The 15,946-nt window shown below is 49.7% G+C and overlaps 1 protein-coding gene across 6 annotated transcripts in view; it reads left to right on the top strand.

The window, feature by feature from the left end:
- Positions 1-15,396, top strand: part of LOC142880347 (paxillin-like) — a 31,654-nt gene extending 16,258 nt beyond the window's left edge. The window contains exons 2-12 of one of the 6 annotated variants that reach the window (XM_076014199.1): positions 3,338-3,492; positions 3,616-3,701; positions 3,916-4,055; positions 4,275-4,470; positions 4,595-4,742; positions 9,750-9,908; positions 10,554-10,727; positions 11,695-11,776; positions 12,157-12,305; positions 12,400-13,366; positions 13,459-15,396. In XM_076014199.1, coding sequence (XP_075870314.1) covers positions 3,338-3,492; positions 3,616-3,701; positions 3,916-4,055; positions 4,275-4,470; positions 4,595-4,742; positions 9,750-9,908; positions 10,554-10,727; positions 11,695-11,776; positions 12,157-12,305; positions 12,400-12,666 — 1,556 coding nt within the window. In that variant the 3' untranslated portion in view covers positions 12,667-13,366; positions 13,459-15,396. Of the gene's footprint in view, positions 1-3,337; positions 3,493-3,615; positions 3,702-3,915; positions 4,056-4,274; positions 4,471-4,594; positions 4,743-5,252; positions 6,972-9,749; positions 9,909-10,553; positions 10,728-11,694; positions 11,777-12,156; positions 12,306-12,399; positions 13,379-13,458 lie in introns of those variants that run through there. The other 5 variants (XM_076014201.1, XM_076014200.1, XM_076014197.1 and 2 more) reach the window with 5 other exon arrangements.
- The last annotated feature ends 550 nt before the right edge of the window (positions 15,397-15,946 follow it).

Here is a 15,946-nt window from a genome sequence, read left to right as displayed (position 1 = left end):
GTTTTCCCCTCAAATCCCCCCCGAAATCGCAGAGACGCGCAGCGACTGCCGCCTTTGATGATGAAAGCCGGCCGTTAATTCCCATTTCGACTCGCGACCTCGTATGCAAAAGAAAAAGGGAGGAAAAGAAAATGTTGGCGACTGTGCACGACTCCCCCCCGCGTGGCTTCATAAACGAATGCCTTGCTCTATCCCGGGGCTGCAGATTCCCTTTGTAACAGAGTTAAAGCCGGTTCAGCTCCACTGCTAAGTTGATTAACATCTCTTGTGTAAACCATCTGGAGCAACATCTGTTGGCTGAGGTCTCCACCGGCTGCATTAGAACTTTTGCTTTTGACGTGAGCGAGGCTCCGGAGATGCACCAGTGATTTATCGACGCTCCACGACGTCGCGTCATCTGTTTTGACTCCGAAAAAAACCCTCAGAAGTGAAACATCAGCGTTGGCCTGAGATTAACGTCCTCTGATAATTAAGCACATGCCACACAGACTGTTGACCGCGCACTCTTCTCATTTTTTTCCTCCCACTGGATGTTTGTGATTTGGAGAGTATTGCAGATTATGAGAGAACAGAATATGATTTAGCACCATCGCGTGATATTTATTTCCTTCTGCAACACTTTTGTACGCGGAGGAAAAATATGTGCACATCTTGGGGGGAAAAAAGGGTCCATTTTGAGTCCATTTTTAATAAACGGTTTAGCTTAAGAACATAGTTAATGATAAAAAAGGTGTCTAAGACTTGGACTTGAACTGCAATATTATTCAAGGACAATGACAATTTTATTACATTGGAGTGCGATATTGCGAATATTATTCATTGACAATAAGAATGAGCCAGATCTTAAAAATAAAAAATATCACAGCTTCCCTTAAAGGTCCAGTGTGTAAAATTTGGCTTGATTTACAATTTTCATATTGGTAAAAGCTTAATATAGTGCCCATAAATGCATTAATAAAAGTGTATACTCACAGTACAATAACAGTAATTTGGTTTTCCTACCCTTAAAGCGGTTCTTTTTTATATATAAGAATATAAATATAGCAGGGGTCTTGCTCCCAGCTAGCTGCAATATCTCACTATCTCTAAGGAAGCCCGGTGAGGACAATCCAGCCCGCCTGACAGCGCGTTTCGTATTTAGGGTGAACACTCGCGTCCTCAAATTAACCAACGACAGGAGAGGGAGGGCGGGCGGGCGGGCGGGTGAGCGCTGCAATCTAAAATGAAAGCTCTTGGTGTCGCCGTTTCTTCTCAAAATCACCAAATATTACACACTTAACCTTTAAAGCACAATTGAAAGAAATGTCATTCAAGACACAGGAACTTCTTGAAGCCCCAAAATGAAACCAAGTCAGACAATTTTAGTTATTTCAGTCTGTGGCCTCAGTGCAGCCGAGGTCGACCACAGGAAATGTTGCATCCTACAAAAAGTTGTCCCCACCTGTTGACTTCCTCTTACTTCACACCAGAGAGACTTGTTGCCAAATGCACCTGTCTGTCTGCTGGCCGCTTCTGAAACCTTCACCGCTTCCAGCGGCCTCGAACCTTCTCTTGTGCCGCCGCAGTGTAAACACCGGGCCTGTGTTGTGTCCATAGGGAAGCTCTGTGGAATGCACCCGTGCCTCCCCAGTCCAGAGCCCGGTCTCTGGGTCTGTGGAACCCTCCAGTGGTGCCGGCCCAGAGGAGTCGGTCCAGGCGGGTCTGTGTCTCCTCTCTTGTCTGAGGGAACTCGCTGTGACGGAGCGGAAAAGATGACGTTTTTCAGGAGCGTGTTGTCATGTGTGACATCAGAATTGTGGCGACAGCACAGCGTTGAGTCACAGGCCTCAGCGAGGGCGGGGCTTCTCTCACCTTTATATACCTTCGGATGCCGCCACTCCTTCTGCGGGGCAAGTCTCCACTGATAAGAAGCTCCGCTGGCTCTCGACTTTCTTTTTCTTCCTCCTGTGAAGTGACCGTGGAGTGAGTGCGGAGAGCTCATCTCGTCAGTGAGTAGCTTCTTTCTCTGCGTTTCAGCTGCCTTCACAACCAGAGCCCCCTCCCCCACCTCCCCTCCCTCCCTCCCTCCCTCCCTCTGCTCTCTCACTGATGGTGGAGTTAAGAGCGGCACTTCCTGCCTCGCAGGCACTCTTCCTTCCCCTCTTCTTTTACTTTTCCTGTTTCCCCTCCTCTCCTCACTGTGCAGCTACGGTATGTCGTCCCTCCCGTCTTTTCCTTCCACCTTTTACGCTTGTTTGTGTTCTGGTGTTGCGCAGGCCCGCTTTATGACAGGACGATATGCGGCGGTGTGTCTCTGGGTGTTTGTTTGCCAGTACTGCCTGGTTACGTCGCAGGCGGGCGGGCACAGTCTAGTTGGGTTGTAGCTGTATTTTGAACTGTCGTCACGAACTGTCAGCTTCGTTTATTCAGGTATTTCTTGCTGTTGTGTTTGTAGTTTAATTGAAACTTTTACTTTTATTCAATTTGTTAACTTCATGTTGATGAAAGGTGTAACGGTGAACTGCGTCGTTGTGAACTCAGGGTTTCTCACACAGACTTTACTGTGTCAAGCAGGATAAATTCAGTTAATTATTTATTCATTTTGTGTGAAACCGTGCACTGCTCGCTAAAATCAGCCCCAGTCTTCAGTAATGCAGTCGGTGTTTTTAATTAAATCCCCCCTTAATATTACGTGTCTCCCTGTCCGCCTCTCCGCCGCCTGCTTCTCCACTCCTAAATTAGAAGTTGTGAGCTGGTGCAGTTTAACCCGGGAGGTGGCGGCTGTTGGATGAAATGAGCACGTCTGACCTGGTCACACGTCTCGCCGGAGCCGCCTCGCGACTCCAGGCGGGCCGGGGTCAATGAGTAACCCGGGGGAGTGGCCCTCACAGCCAGTGTGAGTCGGCCCTCGACGCGGTGCAACGTGTGCGTTTGAGCGATTGTGAAAGGTTGCCGTTATCCCGTCGTGACGCAAGAGCGAGTCGCAGCGCCTTGGTAATCAGGAGGAAGCAGTAAATCCCCTCATTGAGAAGGTTGCTGTTGATCTAATTCAACACGTCTCTAATGAGGAAGCAATTAGGGATATTGTGATGGAGCGTCGGGCTCCAGCCTTTCGCAATTAATTAAACCTCTGAATAATTAGGCTGTTGTTAACTGCTGTTGAATCCTCTAAATTCAATATTGCCATCCAGCGCTTTGATTTCAGAATAATTCGCAAAGAATTAGAGCTGGTATCAGTTCATGTTTAGCCAGCTGAGACAACAGAGTCAACACAATTGAACAATAATTTTAATATTGATATATTATATTATTATATTATATTATATAATATAAATATGATTTTTTTTTATCTCCATAGATGCATTATTGGCGGACCTCGAGTCCACAACCTCCCACATCTCCAAGCGTCCGCTCTTCCTGTCAGACGAGACCGCCTACTCCATCCCCGTGGGGGGCCAGTCGCAGCAGGACGTCTGCTCTCCCTCCGACCAAAACGGACTAGATGAAACAGAGGTAATTGCAAACACGTGTCACAGGCTGTGTTTGTCCCTGCCGCAAGTTCGAGGTTTTTTTGGGGGTTTTTTTTGTGTCTTTTTGCTGAAATTGCTGTTGTGATCCCACGTTTTGTTCCCTCAGTCTCTCAGCTCAGCTCAGAAAAGTCCCTGGTCAAGAGAGAGCAGCAGCCCGACCCAACCTGTCGGTGAAGAGGACCACGTCTACAGGTCCGGTCACTCGCTTTTATAGCTCAGCTCAACATACAGTGGCCTTAAATCGTGCTAATAATAAAACACCCCGCTCCCACTCAGCAGTTGAACAGAAGCTCTTCGTGGTGTCTCATTAAAACCAGAAGAGCTCTGCAGCATGCAAACACATGAGACATGATGTCAGCGGTTTAAACAGAGCGGCCGCTAAATATTGTCTTTTCGCTCGCCGCAGTTTCCCGAATAAGCAGAAGAGCAGCGAGTCGACGGCCGTCGCCATGAACTCGACCCTGGGCAACAACCTGTCCGAGCTGGACCGGCTGCTGCTGGAGCTCAACGCTGTCCAGCACAGCACGCCAGCCTTCCCCACCGAAGGTACACACACATAGACAAACATAGCGCGGCTCTTCGTGTGCCTTGCCCCTGACATCACTAATCTCGATTTTGGCGTTGCAATTTTGGTTGCTTCCTTCCTACTTCCTTGTTCTTTTAAAAACGGATGCAGTGGTTTGTGATCTCAACAAATAGAACGAGTGCGCCACAAACCCCTGGATTAAAATAAAGCGTCTAACATTTCATTCTCCTCTGCAACAGAGGAAGTAGCTCCTCCGCTGCCCTCTGTCATCCACCAGATCCAGGAGAACGGAGTCTCCACCTCGGGCAAGATGGCGCCACCTGTCTTGGAGAAGCCCAAACGCGGTGGCGGCGGCGCAGCCCGAGGCATAGACGACGTGCGGCCGAGCGTGGAAAGCCTTCTGGACGAGCTGGAGAGCTCTGTGCCCTCGCCCATGTAAGCCCCACTTCCTGTTCCCAAAGTGCCTTGAAAAACACATTTGAACAGCTGAAAAAGTGGAACATGAAAATTTGACGGTGCAAATTCAGCTTGATTGCGTTCTTCGTTTCTCCCCGTCCAGCCCCACGCCGCTGGTGGCGTCCGAGGAACTTGGAGACGGACAAGCGGAAACGTCGGCGCAGCAGCAGGCCAGGATGTCGGCCTCCTCCGCTACCCGGGAGCTGGACGAGCTGATGGCCTCACTGTCCGACTTCAAAGTCCAGAGCAACGTGAGTCGCTTCCACCACCTTGTCCTTGTTGCTGCTGTTTCTAAACGTCGGTGAGGACATTGGATGACCCGGGACTGATGAGGAACCCTGCTGTGGATTTTTATCACTTGAAAAGACTGATACACGGCTTTAGGAACACACTGGTTTTTGGTTTTTTTTAATTCTTTTGTTTGTTAAATGGATGCTGCTGGTGCTGAAAGCGCTCCACATATGATAAGGATGTTGGAGTTAAAACCTTATTATCAATCAAGTGAAACCATTCATCTCTACTGAAACACCCACACAAGACACACGTATATTCACACATTTATTTTCACATTTCCATATTATCTTTGAAAATATTTTAGTTTGCCACTCAGATTTCAGTTTTCCTGCATGCCGTTTTTCCTGTCCTCCACCTTGCGTTTCATTCTTTCTCATTTTGTTTTTACTGCTCTTTCCTTTCTTCCTCTCTACCACCGTGTTTGTCCTGTCTCTGTTTGGACATTTCCAATCCTTGAACACCTCCAGTCGGGCTCTCAGCTCTCAGTCAATCAGGAGGTGATGGAACCACCTTTGTCGGAGGTCCAAGCAGTCGCTGCCACGTCTGTTCGTGCTAGTTTTGGTTCGGTTTCCACTCCCACACCTTCTGGGTACACCACACCTTCCTCTACCCCACTTCCTCTGGAGCTCCACATAGATGAAGACGGCTGTTGCCCCGCCTCAACTTCTTCAGTTGGCTCCACCATAGTGACAACGTCGTCCAGGAGCCTTCAGTATTCCAGGGTAGATCAGTTGGATGATGGTGACTTGGTCAGTGCTGAGATCTGTCAGCTTGAGAGCTTCACGGTGTCCAGCACCACAAAGCCTTCCAATCAAACTCCCCCTAATGTCTCAGTCTCCAAAGTCCCAAGTCCAGTTGAGAGTCCAGCTACTGTCAGACAAAGTCCGGTCATCAACAGTCTTTCAAAGAGCCCCAGTCCTCTTCCTGTGCCCCTAAACACACCAAAGAGTCCGAGTCCGTCTGACCATCCCACCAATCTAGTTCAAAGTCCAGTCCAATCTAGTTCAAAGTCTTACAGTCCAGTTCCAAGGCTCTCGAGCCCGGTACCAAAGAGTGCGAGTCTAATTGCGGGCCCCAACATATCTTGCGCAACATCGGTCCCAAAGGGCTCCAGTCCAGAGATACCTCCCAAATGTGCAAGTCCTATCCCGGTTCCACATCTTGCAAGCCCAGTGCCGAAGACAAGCGCCTCTGTGTTGGCACCAAATGTTGGTGGCTCCGGGAGTGCACCCAAGAGTTCTGGCCCCGAACCGTCGCCTAAGACCGCTGGACCAGTTCTCCACCCAAAGCTTGCCAGTCCGGTGACACCCAACGACACTTTGGTCCGAAGTCCTCCAGTCATCAGAAAAACCTACACAGTGCCGGGAAGCAGCAGTCCCAGAGCTTCACCTCTCCCTGCCGTGCCCTCCAGTAGCCTCTCTTCGTCTCCTTCGGACAGGCAGGGAGGGGACATCCTAGACTTGAAATGGCCCTGTCGGGACCCAGTGTTGGACGACACCCTGGACAAACTATTGTGCCCCGACTCGGCCCGGCTGAGGGAGACCCAGACGCCCGTCTCACTCATCCCCGGAGACGAAGACAGGTCTTGGGAAGAGGAGGATGGAATGTACCCCGACTACAGCCGGGAGGGAACCCTCACACCCATGACTGAGTCCAGCTGGATGGACGAGTGTTTCACCCCCTCCACCTGCCCCGGGACACCAGACGCGGCGCTGGAGCTGCCCTCCCAGCAGCCGTCCGCTATCGAGCGACTGTCCGCCTCGGGCCAAGTAGGACGCTCAACTTGGCTCTCCCAAAATAAGCTGTTGGCAGAGAGATCTAGAGAGGCCTCCCGTCGTCTTTCAATTATTTGGCCATGCGCCCCCTCCACCTCCCCCAACTCCCACCCCAAGATATTAATGAGTTCCGACAATCGGGTCGAGTCGCTGGACAACTTGTCAAGCAGAATCTCTATCGAGCTGCGAAACAAGCTTAATTTGGGAGAGCGGCCCCTGCAAAACACAGGGGCGGGGTGTTGATTGCGAGTTTCCTCCGTGTTTCTTTGGTGTGATGCATGTGGTGTCATTGCACAGCGATTGCATCATGGCTCGGGGGGGAGAAATCTCCCCGCACTGTTTGCGGATGATGTCGAAAGCTTCGCTGAGAGGATTTTGCCAGCACTTGCCTCGGTTACGTGTCCTCCTCGGGCGAGTCAACCGGGCCCGGTGGGGGGGGGGGGGGGTTTGCACAAGGATTGGTTTCTACGAAAAAAATTAAAAAAATAAAAGCCTGTTAAATCTGCAAACAGGAGGGGGATGGGGTGCTTGGTTCTTGTTCGCGAGAGCGTTCATGGGCCGGGAATGTGCACATTTAATCAGAGCCAGGCGACTGTTGTGCTTTCGTTTGGCGTTTGCTTTGGCGTATGCAGGCTTGTGTGAGAGCATTTCATTGTGTTGGCTTGAGCTGTGGAGCATGCCCCGTCACCGATACACCGCCTCTGAGCTCATGCCGCATCGACTGCAAGAAGAAAAACCAAATGCGACGGCTGCAAATAAAAAACACCAACCAGTGCTTGTGGACTGACAGACCTGCAGAGTGTTTGGCTCCCAGGAGTTGCCGCTTGTCTTTTGCAACCCCACCGAGTTGCAGTGCCGGCCTCCTGCTCCCGCCGCTCCACCCTCTGCCCGTCTACTTTTGCAGCTGAAGTCGGTCATCCGTCGCACCAAGGAGACCCCCAACGTGCACCCCATGTACAGGGAGGGGCTGCTGCGTCGCAAAATGGGGCCCATCATCGTGAACAAGAGCAACTCGCAGGACCGGCTCATCGAGGAGCTGCAGGGGAAGCTGGGCATCGGCCGCGGGGAGCGGGCCGTCCGTCGCAAGCAGCAGTCCGACGACTGGATGACGGAGGGGGTCATCGTCATGTCCAACCCGCAGAGGACGCGGGAGGAGCGGGCCAATACACCGGTGGATAAGGTAGTCCCCATCGCCCCCCCGGAGGTCACGTCCCACTGGACGGCTCACGTTGCTGTGCCACTTTCATCTCCGTTTCTTGTTCCTCTCCCTTTTGCTGTCCGTCTCACCTCTCTCCTTTCTCTCTCTCACCTCCCTCCTCCACCCCTTCCAGATCCTCCACCCTCCAGACTCTCCCACCCCACAGAGGAAAGTCCTCCCCCCACCGCAGTCCCCCCCGGCGCCCAAAAAGCCGGCCCCGGTCAAGCAGAGTCCCCCCCCGCTGCCCCTGCCGCCTCCCCCACCGCCTCCCATCCCTCCCCCGCCCCGGCAGCCGTCTCCTCCCCCGCCGCCTCCTATCCCTCCCCCGCCCCGGCAGCCGTCTCCTCCCCCGCCACCTCCCATCCCTCCCCCGCCCCGGCAGCCGTCTCCTCCCCCGCCGCCACCCAGGGATCCCACTCCTCCACCTGTCCCCCGGGCGCCCAGCCCCCCTCCCAAGCCCGCCACGCCCCCTCCGCCTCCCAAGGTTTTCGTGTCAGTCGGCTGTCAGACCGAGTTTGACCCCGTCTTCCCACCGATGCAGGCACGGCTCGCCATCCTGTCGCCTCAGGTTTTCAATGACCTGATGCTCTCCCTCCCTCCCTCTCTGTCTGTCTGCCTGTCTGTCTGTCTGCCTGTCTGCCAGCCACTCACACGTTGAGTTGCTCCTGGAGAGAGTATGTGATTTCGGATCCAAGAGGATGAACTTGGCTTTTGCACCAGATATATCCCGTGTCTAGTTGGTCAACAACCTCGTGAGCTTTGCCTGAGATCCGTCAGTCAGTCAGTCAGTCATCAGTCAGTCCAGGGAACCGGTGGTGCTGACATATAGACAGGAGACACAGCGCTTCTAATTCTGACCTCTGATGGCACCAAGAGCTGTAGGCTCAGGGTGGACAGTTTAAGAGCTTGGAGCCAAGAGGAGTTTACCCTCTACACACACACACACACACACACGTTCCAAATAGACCAGCTGAGCAGCCATGTGCGGGAACGGTCGCCCCCCTGTCCCCAAAAGTGCAACTGACACCCAGCCTGTCTGCCACATGACAGCACGGTTACCTCTACAATTATAGAACGTCCCGCCGGGCTTCCATCAACAGGTCGCACACGTCCCGGGGCAAAGAACACGTTGACATCACCACGTTTCGCCGTCCGTGACGACATGCCGGGGTCTAAGGTGTTGTGTGGTTGTTGATGTTTTTCTCTCATGGTTGGTGGTTCCCATGGAGACCAAGCAGCCAAATGTCCTTTTAGAGGCCACAGGGAGGGTTCAAATTAGGGCTAGTGTGTGTGTGTGTGTGTGTGTGTGTGTGTGTGTGTGTGTGTGTGTGTGTGTGTGTGTGTGTGTGCAGTCACAGGCAGACACACATGTACACACACACACACACACACACACACACACACACACACACACACAGCATTTAAGTAATCAAAGCCAGGTGGTGTTTATTTGAGACCCGAGCTGTTTGCTTTTTATGAATGAATCTCCTGTTTTCACTGGGAGGAAATCATTTCACAAATAACAGTTGTGTGGAATGTATCCAAGGTTTACCACCTATGTATCACAGTGTATTCTGAGGCGCTGGTTTATAACAGCATGGAAGAAAAACTCTTTGTCACTCTTAATCTCCTGCAGTGGCATAGTTCTGATGGGCCACTACAGTAGCTTAGCCCGTCGCTAAAGTATCTATAGCCGTCTTCAGCTATAGTTAGCGCAGTCCTGTGTGCGGGTAGCATTCCTTTCTGCACCTCTGGAAGGAGACCACGCTGCTCTCCTTTTAAGTCAAGCGTCTGAAGCTGCTATTTCAGGTCGAACGCTGTTTGAGCAGATCAAACAGTTCCTGCTAATAAAGTGTTCAGGTTCTCGTAAAAAAAAAAAAAAAAAAAAAAACTCCACATGGAAACGCCAGTTATCTGAAGTCAGTCGGTCTTTTATTTTCACGACCCACCGTTTCCTTGACGCCCCTCTGGTCCTCCGTGTCCTCCAACAGATCCAGTCCCAGGGGAAGACCTCGCCGACCGGACCGCCCAAACCAGCCAACAAGCTGGACAACATGCTTGGGAGCCTGCAGTCAGACCTCAACCGACTGGGCGTCCAGACCGTCGCTAAAGGCGTCTGTGGAGCCTGCAAGAAACCCATCGTGGGCCAGGTGATGACACTAGACCAAGTGACTTGAAGAAAAACCGTTGATATCTTCAGGATCAGTTGGTGTTTTCGTGTAGTCATTGGGTGCGTTTTCATGACGCCTAGAATTGAGCAAAACCGAAATATCGCAATGAAAAACTGGTAATGGAAACACTTAAACTTTTGAAAAACCTCTCATATATATCGCGAAAAGGTTTTTATGCTCTCATGTGGAAGTTTTTCAGACGTATCCATATAGAGGTGTATCGCAAAAGTGTCGTGGAAACACTTTTCTCACATTTACACATTACTGGACGTTATGTACCGGGTCACGTGACCAGTTCAGGAGACGGAATATTTTTTACAAGTAATCAAAGAGAAAAATATAACAACCACTCTTGACAACAAATGAAAGCAAACGTAATTCACGTAAAATCTTGCGGGAAAATGTGAAAATTGAGAAAGAATATAATAAAAAGAACGCAGCTATTGAATCTTTATTTTCCTGTGTGAGATTCATACACGCGGCGTGTGAAATGCGTCTTTATTCAAAGTTGCAACATTCCATGCGTAAGCTCTCCTAATCTCCTTTGTTGCGAGTTTCCCCCAGCGCAGCCCTTGGGGTTCAAAGCTCATTCCGTTTTCATGCTCTGGCTTCCCCTCGCACCAGGTGGTGACTGCCATGGGCAAGACGTGGCACCCCGAGCACTTTGTGTGCACGCACTGCCAGGAGGAGATCGGCTCCAGGAACTTCTTTGAGCGGGAGGGGCAGCCCTACTGCGAGAGAGACTACCACAACCTGTTCTCGCCGCGCTGCCACTACTGCAACGGACCCATACTGGATGTCAGTGCTGCTCGAAAAGACCGACACGCACGCACACACGCACACACACACACACACACACACACACACACACGCACACACACACACAAATGCACACAGGGTAGTAGATGGGAAGTAGATGCCTTTTTAACAGGGCGGAATGAGTGCCTGTCATGGTCTGCTGCATCATTACTTCCCTTTCCTCAATAAAACAGAAATGTTTCCAATCAACATATACAGATATATTTAGAATGTTTGAGATGAACTCAACATATTACTAGAACATAGTTTTGCGGTTGTTAAAACTTGAATTGATGAGTGGCCTGATTTTTATTTTTAAATTTTTATTTTTACTTGCCAAGTTGGAAATCTTGCCCCGCTGCCAATGCGCCCCCTTGTGGCAAAGCCTAAACTTACTTAAGCGTGAAATCGCTTGTTCTCAAACCTTTCACACGACCACAAACCTCCAACTGGTCAGTCTCAAAATAGCGGCGTGTCGTGTCATTGTGTAACATATAATAGAACTGAAGTTTTAAAAACCTAATTGATTCATTCCCTGTGAGGGACTCATTTGGCTCCCCAGCTACGTTCATAAATCCCAGGGATTTCCCCCGAGTCACTGGCTCCTCGGCTGAGACTTGGCAGCGGTGGCTTCTCGTCCAGTCATGTGTCTTTTATTTTTACTGCAACATGATTACCCCCAAAAGGCTTCATAGCCCCTAGAACTAGTGGTACCCCCGTCCCAGCCACCGTCCATAGACTCTGGATGAGAGAAGCTGCTTAGAAAAGTTATCAGGCCTGGAAAAGATGATGTCACAGTCACGGCATTCCAGCGCCTCCCCTGCTGCCGCTGTGGACTGTGGCTGCCCTCTCCCGGCCTTTCCACTCTCACATCCGCTCATTGTTGCTGCCGAAACACACACACACACACACACACACACACACTGAGCCTCTGTGTTGATGGTTTGAGTCTCCCTGGTTTCCACAGAAAGTCGTGACTGCCCTGGACAAGACCTGGCATCCCGAGCACTTCTTCTGCGCCCAGTGCGGAGCCTTCTTTGGACCTGAAGGTAATGAAGGATTACACCACCACCACCACCACCTCCTCCACCACCACTATCACTGTTAATGCTGTTATTTTCTTAGTTGCCCAGTGATTAGAATGTTATGCACATTTAAAGGCTCGTATTAGATCCAATCTCAGGTCTTATTTCCTGCCCCAAACCCCCGTCGCAGGATTACCTATCCAACGAAAGTGTGGGAAACTGCACCGTGGACATGACACACGTCATGTCCACGGTGTTGATTAACAGGCTGGGGGTGTTTGCTTGAAACCGCCAATGGAGTGAAACCGTTTCTGTGACACATTAACCGGCGGAACAGAGAGGCCATGGATTCGTCGTCGTCCTCACTGGGAGTCACTGACTGCAGTGCTTTTTGGCCCTGGCAGGCTTCCATGAGAAGGACGGGAAGGCGTTCTGCAGGAAGGACTACTTCGACATGTTCGCCCCCAAGTGTGGCGGCTGTGCCCGAGCCATCCTGGAGAACTACATCTCGGCCCTGAACGCCCTCTGGCACCCCGAGTGCTTCGTCTGCAGGGTGGGTCTCACCACCGCCACCGCCGTGATTTAAACCGCCGCCTACTTTCAGTTCGTCATTATAAACCCCCCCCCCCTTCCCTCTGATTTCCCAGGAGTGCTTCACGCCGTTCATCAACGGCAGCTTCTTCGACCACGACGGGCAGCCGTACTGCGAGGCGCACTACCACGAGCGGCGCGGCTCACTGTGCTCGGGCTGCCAGAAGCCCATCACGGGCCGCTGCATCACCGCCATGGGCAAGAAGTTCCACCCGGAGCACTTTGTCTGCGCCTTCTGCCTCAAGCAGCTCAACAAGGGCACCTTCAAGGAGCAGAACGACAAGCCCTACTGCCAAGGCTGCTTCATCAAGCTCTTCAGTTAGACCAGAGTGTCTGCGAGTGCGTGCGTGAAGGTGTGTGAAAGAGTGTATGCCATTGACATAAATACTGATGAACAATGCGTCTCCTTTTCTGCCCCCGATTCCAAAAAAAAAAGAAAGAAAGAAAAGATGCCAGTTTGGGCTGATGATGTCATTTGGAAGCCAAAGTTTTTTGCTACGCTAAACCCGACCGTGGTGTTGGGTTCGACCGTCTGTTGAACTGTGAGTTGTTTTTCTTACAGGGTAACTGGCATCTGTTTGCTTACATTACGCCGAGCCAATCAGGAAAAAATGAACACTGACAGCAGCAATATTCGCAGGAAGTGAGCGGAAAAACGAGAGTGTGTGGTGTTGTCCATCGTTATATCAAGTCAGTGGTATATATATATTTTTACACATTTTACATGTCTGAGTGGCCCCCTTGTGGCTGTTTGCGGTAAGACGTTATTTCTTAAAAGTTGTTGGATGGCGCCATCAGAGTGGAAAGTGTCTCCGTCAGGATGCTGCACTTGTGCAGAAAGTCACTTGTTTGCTCAAGATGTTTTTAATCGAGCCCAAAGAGATTTTTTTTGTCTAGATTTCTCCCCCAATCCCTCTCTCCTCCAATCGTGCGACAAAGATGTTGTCAACCCCTGTGTTGCACCTGTGTGCATGTACATATATGAGCAGTTCGAGGCTCAAAGAAGGAGCCCTGTTTTTTTTTGTTTTTGTTTTTGTTTTTTTTTCCCCTAAGGATTTTATTTCCCCTCCGCAGGGCGAGACCTTGCAGCGTGCGCAGTTTTTTTTTTATGCAAGACGTGAGACAGGTGCTTGTATGCATGGACAAACCGAGAGTCGACTTTTTAAAATACAATTTAAAAAAAAAAAACGGGCGCCGAGCACGTGCGTGTTGACATTATTATCTAACAAAACAAAAAAAAAGTCAAGATGATATTTTTCTAACTTTGAAAATCTATCGAGGTGCCAATAACATTGACGAGGTCCACGCACGCAGACGCACGACAGCTGCTCCCCTGAAAAAGTCGGACGCCCTCGCACACCGCCGCTCGTTCGACGGCGGCACAAAACTCGAGGTGTTATTTTTGTATTTTTTCCACTATGAACAGATGTTTTGTTTTTGTTTTTGTTTTTGTTTTTGTTTTTTGCTTGAGTCACAAACTGAGCGTCGTCAATCAAAACCAACAACATGGACGTGTTTCCCCCTGAAGCAGCTGTCGTCGTCCGTGTTCGTCCTCTGCGTTGCGTTCGAGTCCCGATCAGCTTGTTTTGTCGCCACTGTCGCGATTATCGGTGGAGGCCAGTCAGGAAAACGCAGCGTCGCGGTCGAATATTTACCTTCAGACGAAAGCCAAAACAAACTGCTGGTGCTCCCCTCTCATTGGGGAGATTTTATTGCGACAGAGAACAAACGAGAGGAATTGATTTCAGAATTAAATTGGCTTATTCCCTCATTTGTGACTTTTTAATTCAACAATTCGGCTTTTTAAACATCTGGAGTGGTTTTATTGTTGTTGTTGTTGTTGTTTTTTGTTTTTTTCGGTTTTGGGCTCACCGTGATATGCAAAGAGCTGGCTCTGTAGGCATGTAAGCAGTTTGTCTTCTTCTCACTGGTTTCCTGCATGGAAAACAAATATTTGCTACCAGACAAAGAAATACATCACTGTTGATAATGGCGATAGTCAGCGACACAAATTGTTTCGGTTCACTGTAGACCTGAAGTGACACCCAATCGGGATGCAGACTGCTGGCTTCACCCAGGCAGGAAACTCTTGTGTGTGTACATTCAGATTCCAGTGTGTCAGGCTTCCAGGAAACAGCAGCGGTTTCCTTTCTTCTTTTTTTTTACTCCTATAATGAGTCTCTCTGATTTTATTCTGTCGTCAGAGTTCATATCGGCTCTTGGCCGACGGGTGGCAGGTGGATCGTGGGAAGAGCTGGCAGGGAAGCCAAGCCTCCAGCCTTCATGTATTGACACAATTCATATAATTTATTTTACTTTGTCCCTCCCCCCCCCCCTTCTTCATGTTTCGACACCTGTATGCGACTGTGATTTTTACCTTTTGTTTGACAGTGTTGCTCGTCTTGATTTCAATCACTATGTCTGAGAGGAGAGGAGTGAGCGGGGGGGTGGCAGCGGCGTGCGCGCTAAGATTCTTTCACTCTTGAGGAGATGTGCTCGCCTCGCGTGCCAAACCGTGTCAGTGCAATAAGGTCTTATACACTGTGGAGTCCTCGGCCTCCCCTGTGATTCGACTCCTCGCAGGCTCAACTCTGGGGGAGGCTTCATCTGCTGTGGTGGTGCGTCTTCACACCCAATGCAAAGGTTTACACTGTATAAGAGGAGCCAAGGAGAACCTTGATCTGTGGAGTCGTTCAGAAAACAAAGCAAACCAGTATAGCGCACGCTTGTAGCCCGTTCACATTTACAGCAAGTAGCAGCAGAAAATCATCGGTTGATTTTTCTCCATTATATATTATTCTGCCTTTATGCTTCTGTCAAAGTCCATTTAAAAAAAAAAAAAAAAAAGTATTTTACCGACATTGAGATAAAAGTAAACTTCGATTTGTTAACTGAAACATACACGTGATCTTTAACATTTTATTTTGCCAAGTGAATTTTTTTTTTTTTTGCCTCTTGTTTGAGTGTAAGCCTGTTTGGATCTTTGTTACTGTTTATTTTAACTGCTGCAGATGAAACAAGTTCTTATCAAATAAATTTCTTATTTCTCTTTATTTGTGTTTTGCTTAAAAGTAACTTTTAATATGTACTGGTGGTACAGTGGTTAGTCCTGTTGCCTCACAGCCAGAAGGTGGTGGGTTCGATTCCGGGCCTGGGGCCTTTCTGTGTGGAGTTTACATGTTCTCCCTGTGTGTGCATGGGCTCTCTCCGGCTTCCTCCCACTGTCCAAAAACATGCATGTGAGGTGAATTTGAAACTCTAAATTGACTGTTGGTGTGTGAGTGAGTTTGCATCTAAGTAGCCTTGCAACCCTGAGTGCAGGAGAAAGCTGGTATAGAAAGTGGATGAAGGTAGATGTGTATTCTAACACAATTAGTGACAAATATCACACACATCACACTAAGTTAATTAAATTTATATTTCCTTTGTTCATAGTCTTTGACCATACCTCTTTTTCTTTCCAACAGCCTCAAATTTGAACATTGCTACCAGAGTGTTTCTATTCTCTTTGACATCTTCAAGTTTTAATGTCAAGGAAAGAAAAGACTTACAAGTCAATATGTGAGACCATCAGGATAATTTGCCACAAAATGATAGACACGG

Source organism: Nelusetta ayraudi, unplaced genomic scaffold (genome assembly GCF_046127955.1).
Source record: "Nelusetta ayraudi isolate G7.1 ecotype Tasmania unplaced genomic scaffold, CSIRO-AGI_Nayr_v1 ptg000168l, whole genome shotgun sequence".
Classification (NCBI taxonomy): domain Eukaryota; kingdom Metazoa; phylum Chordata; class Actinopteri; order Tetraodontiformes; family Monacanthidae; genus Nelusetta; species Nelusetta ayraudi.
The sequence above is the reverse complement of the archived record's forward strand: the minus strand, read 5'-3'. Positions and strand labels throughout refer to the sequence as shown.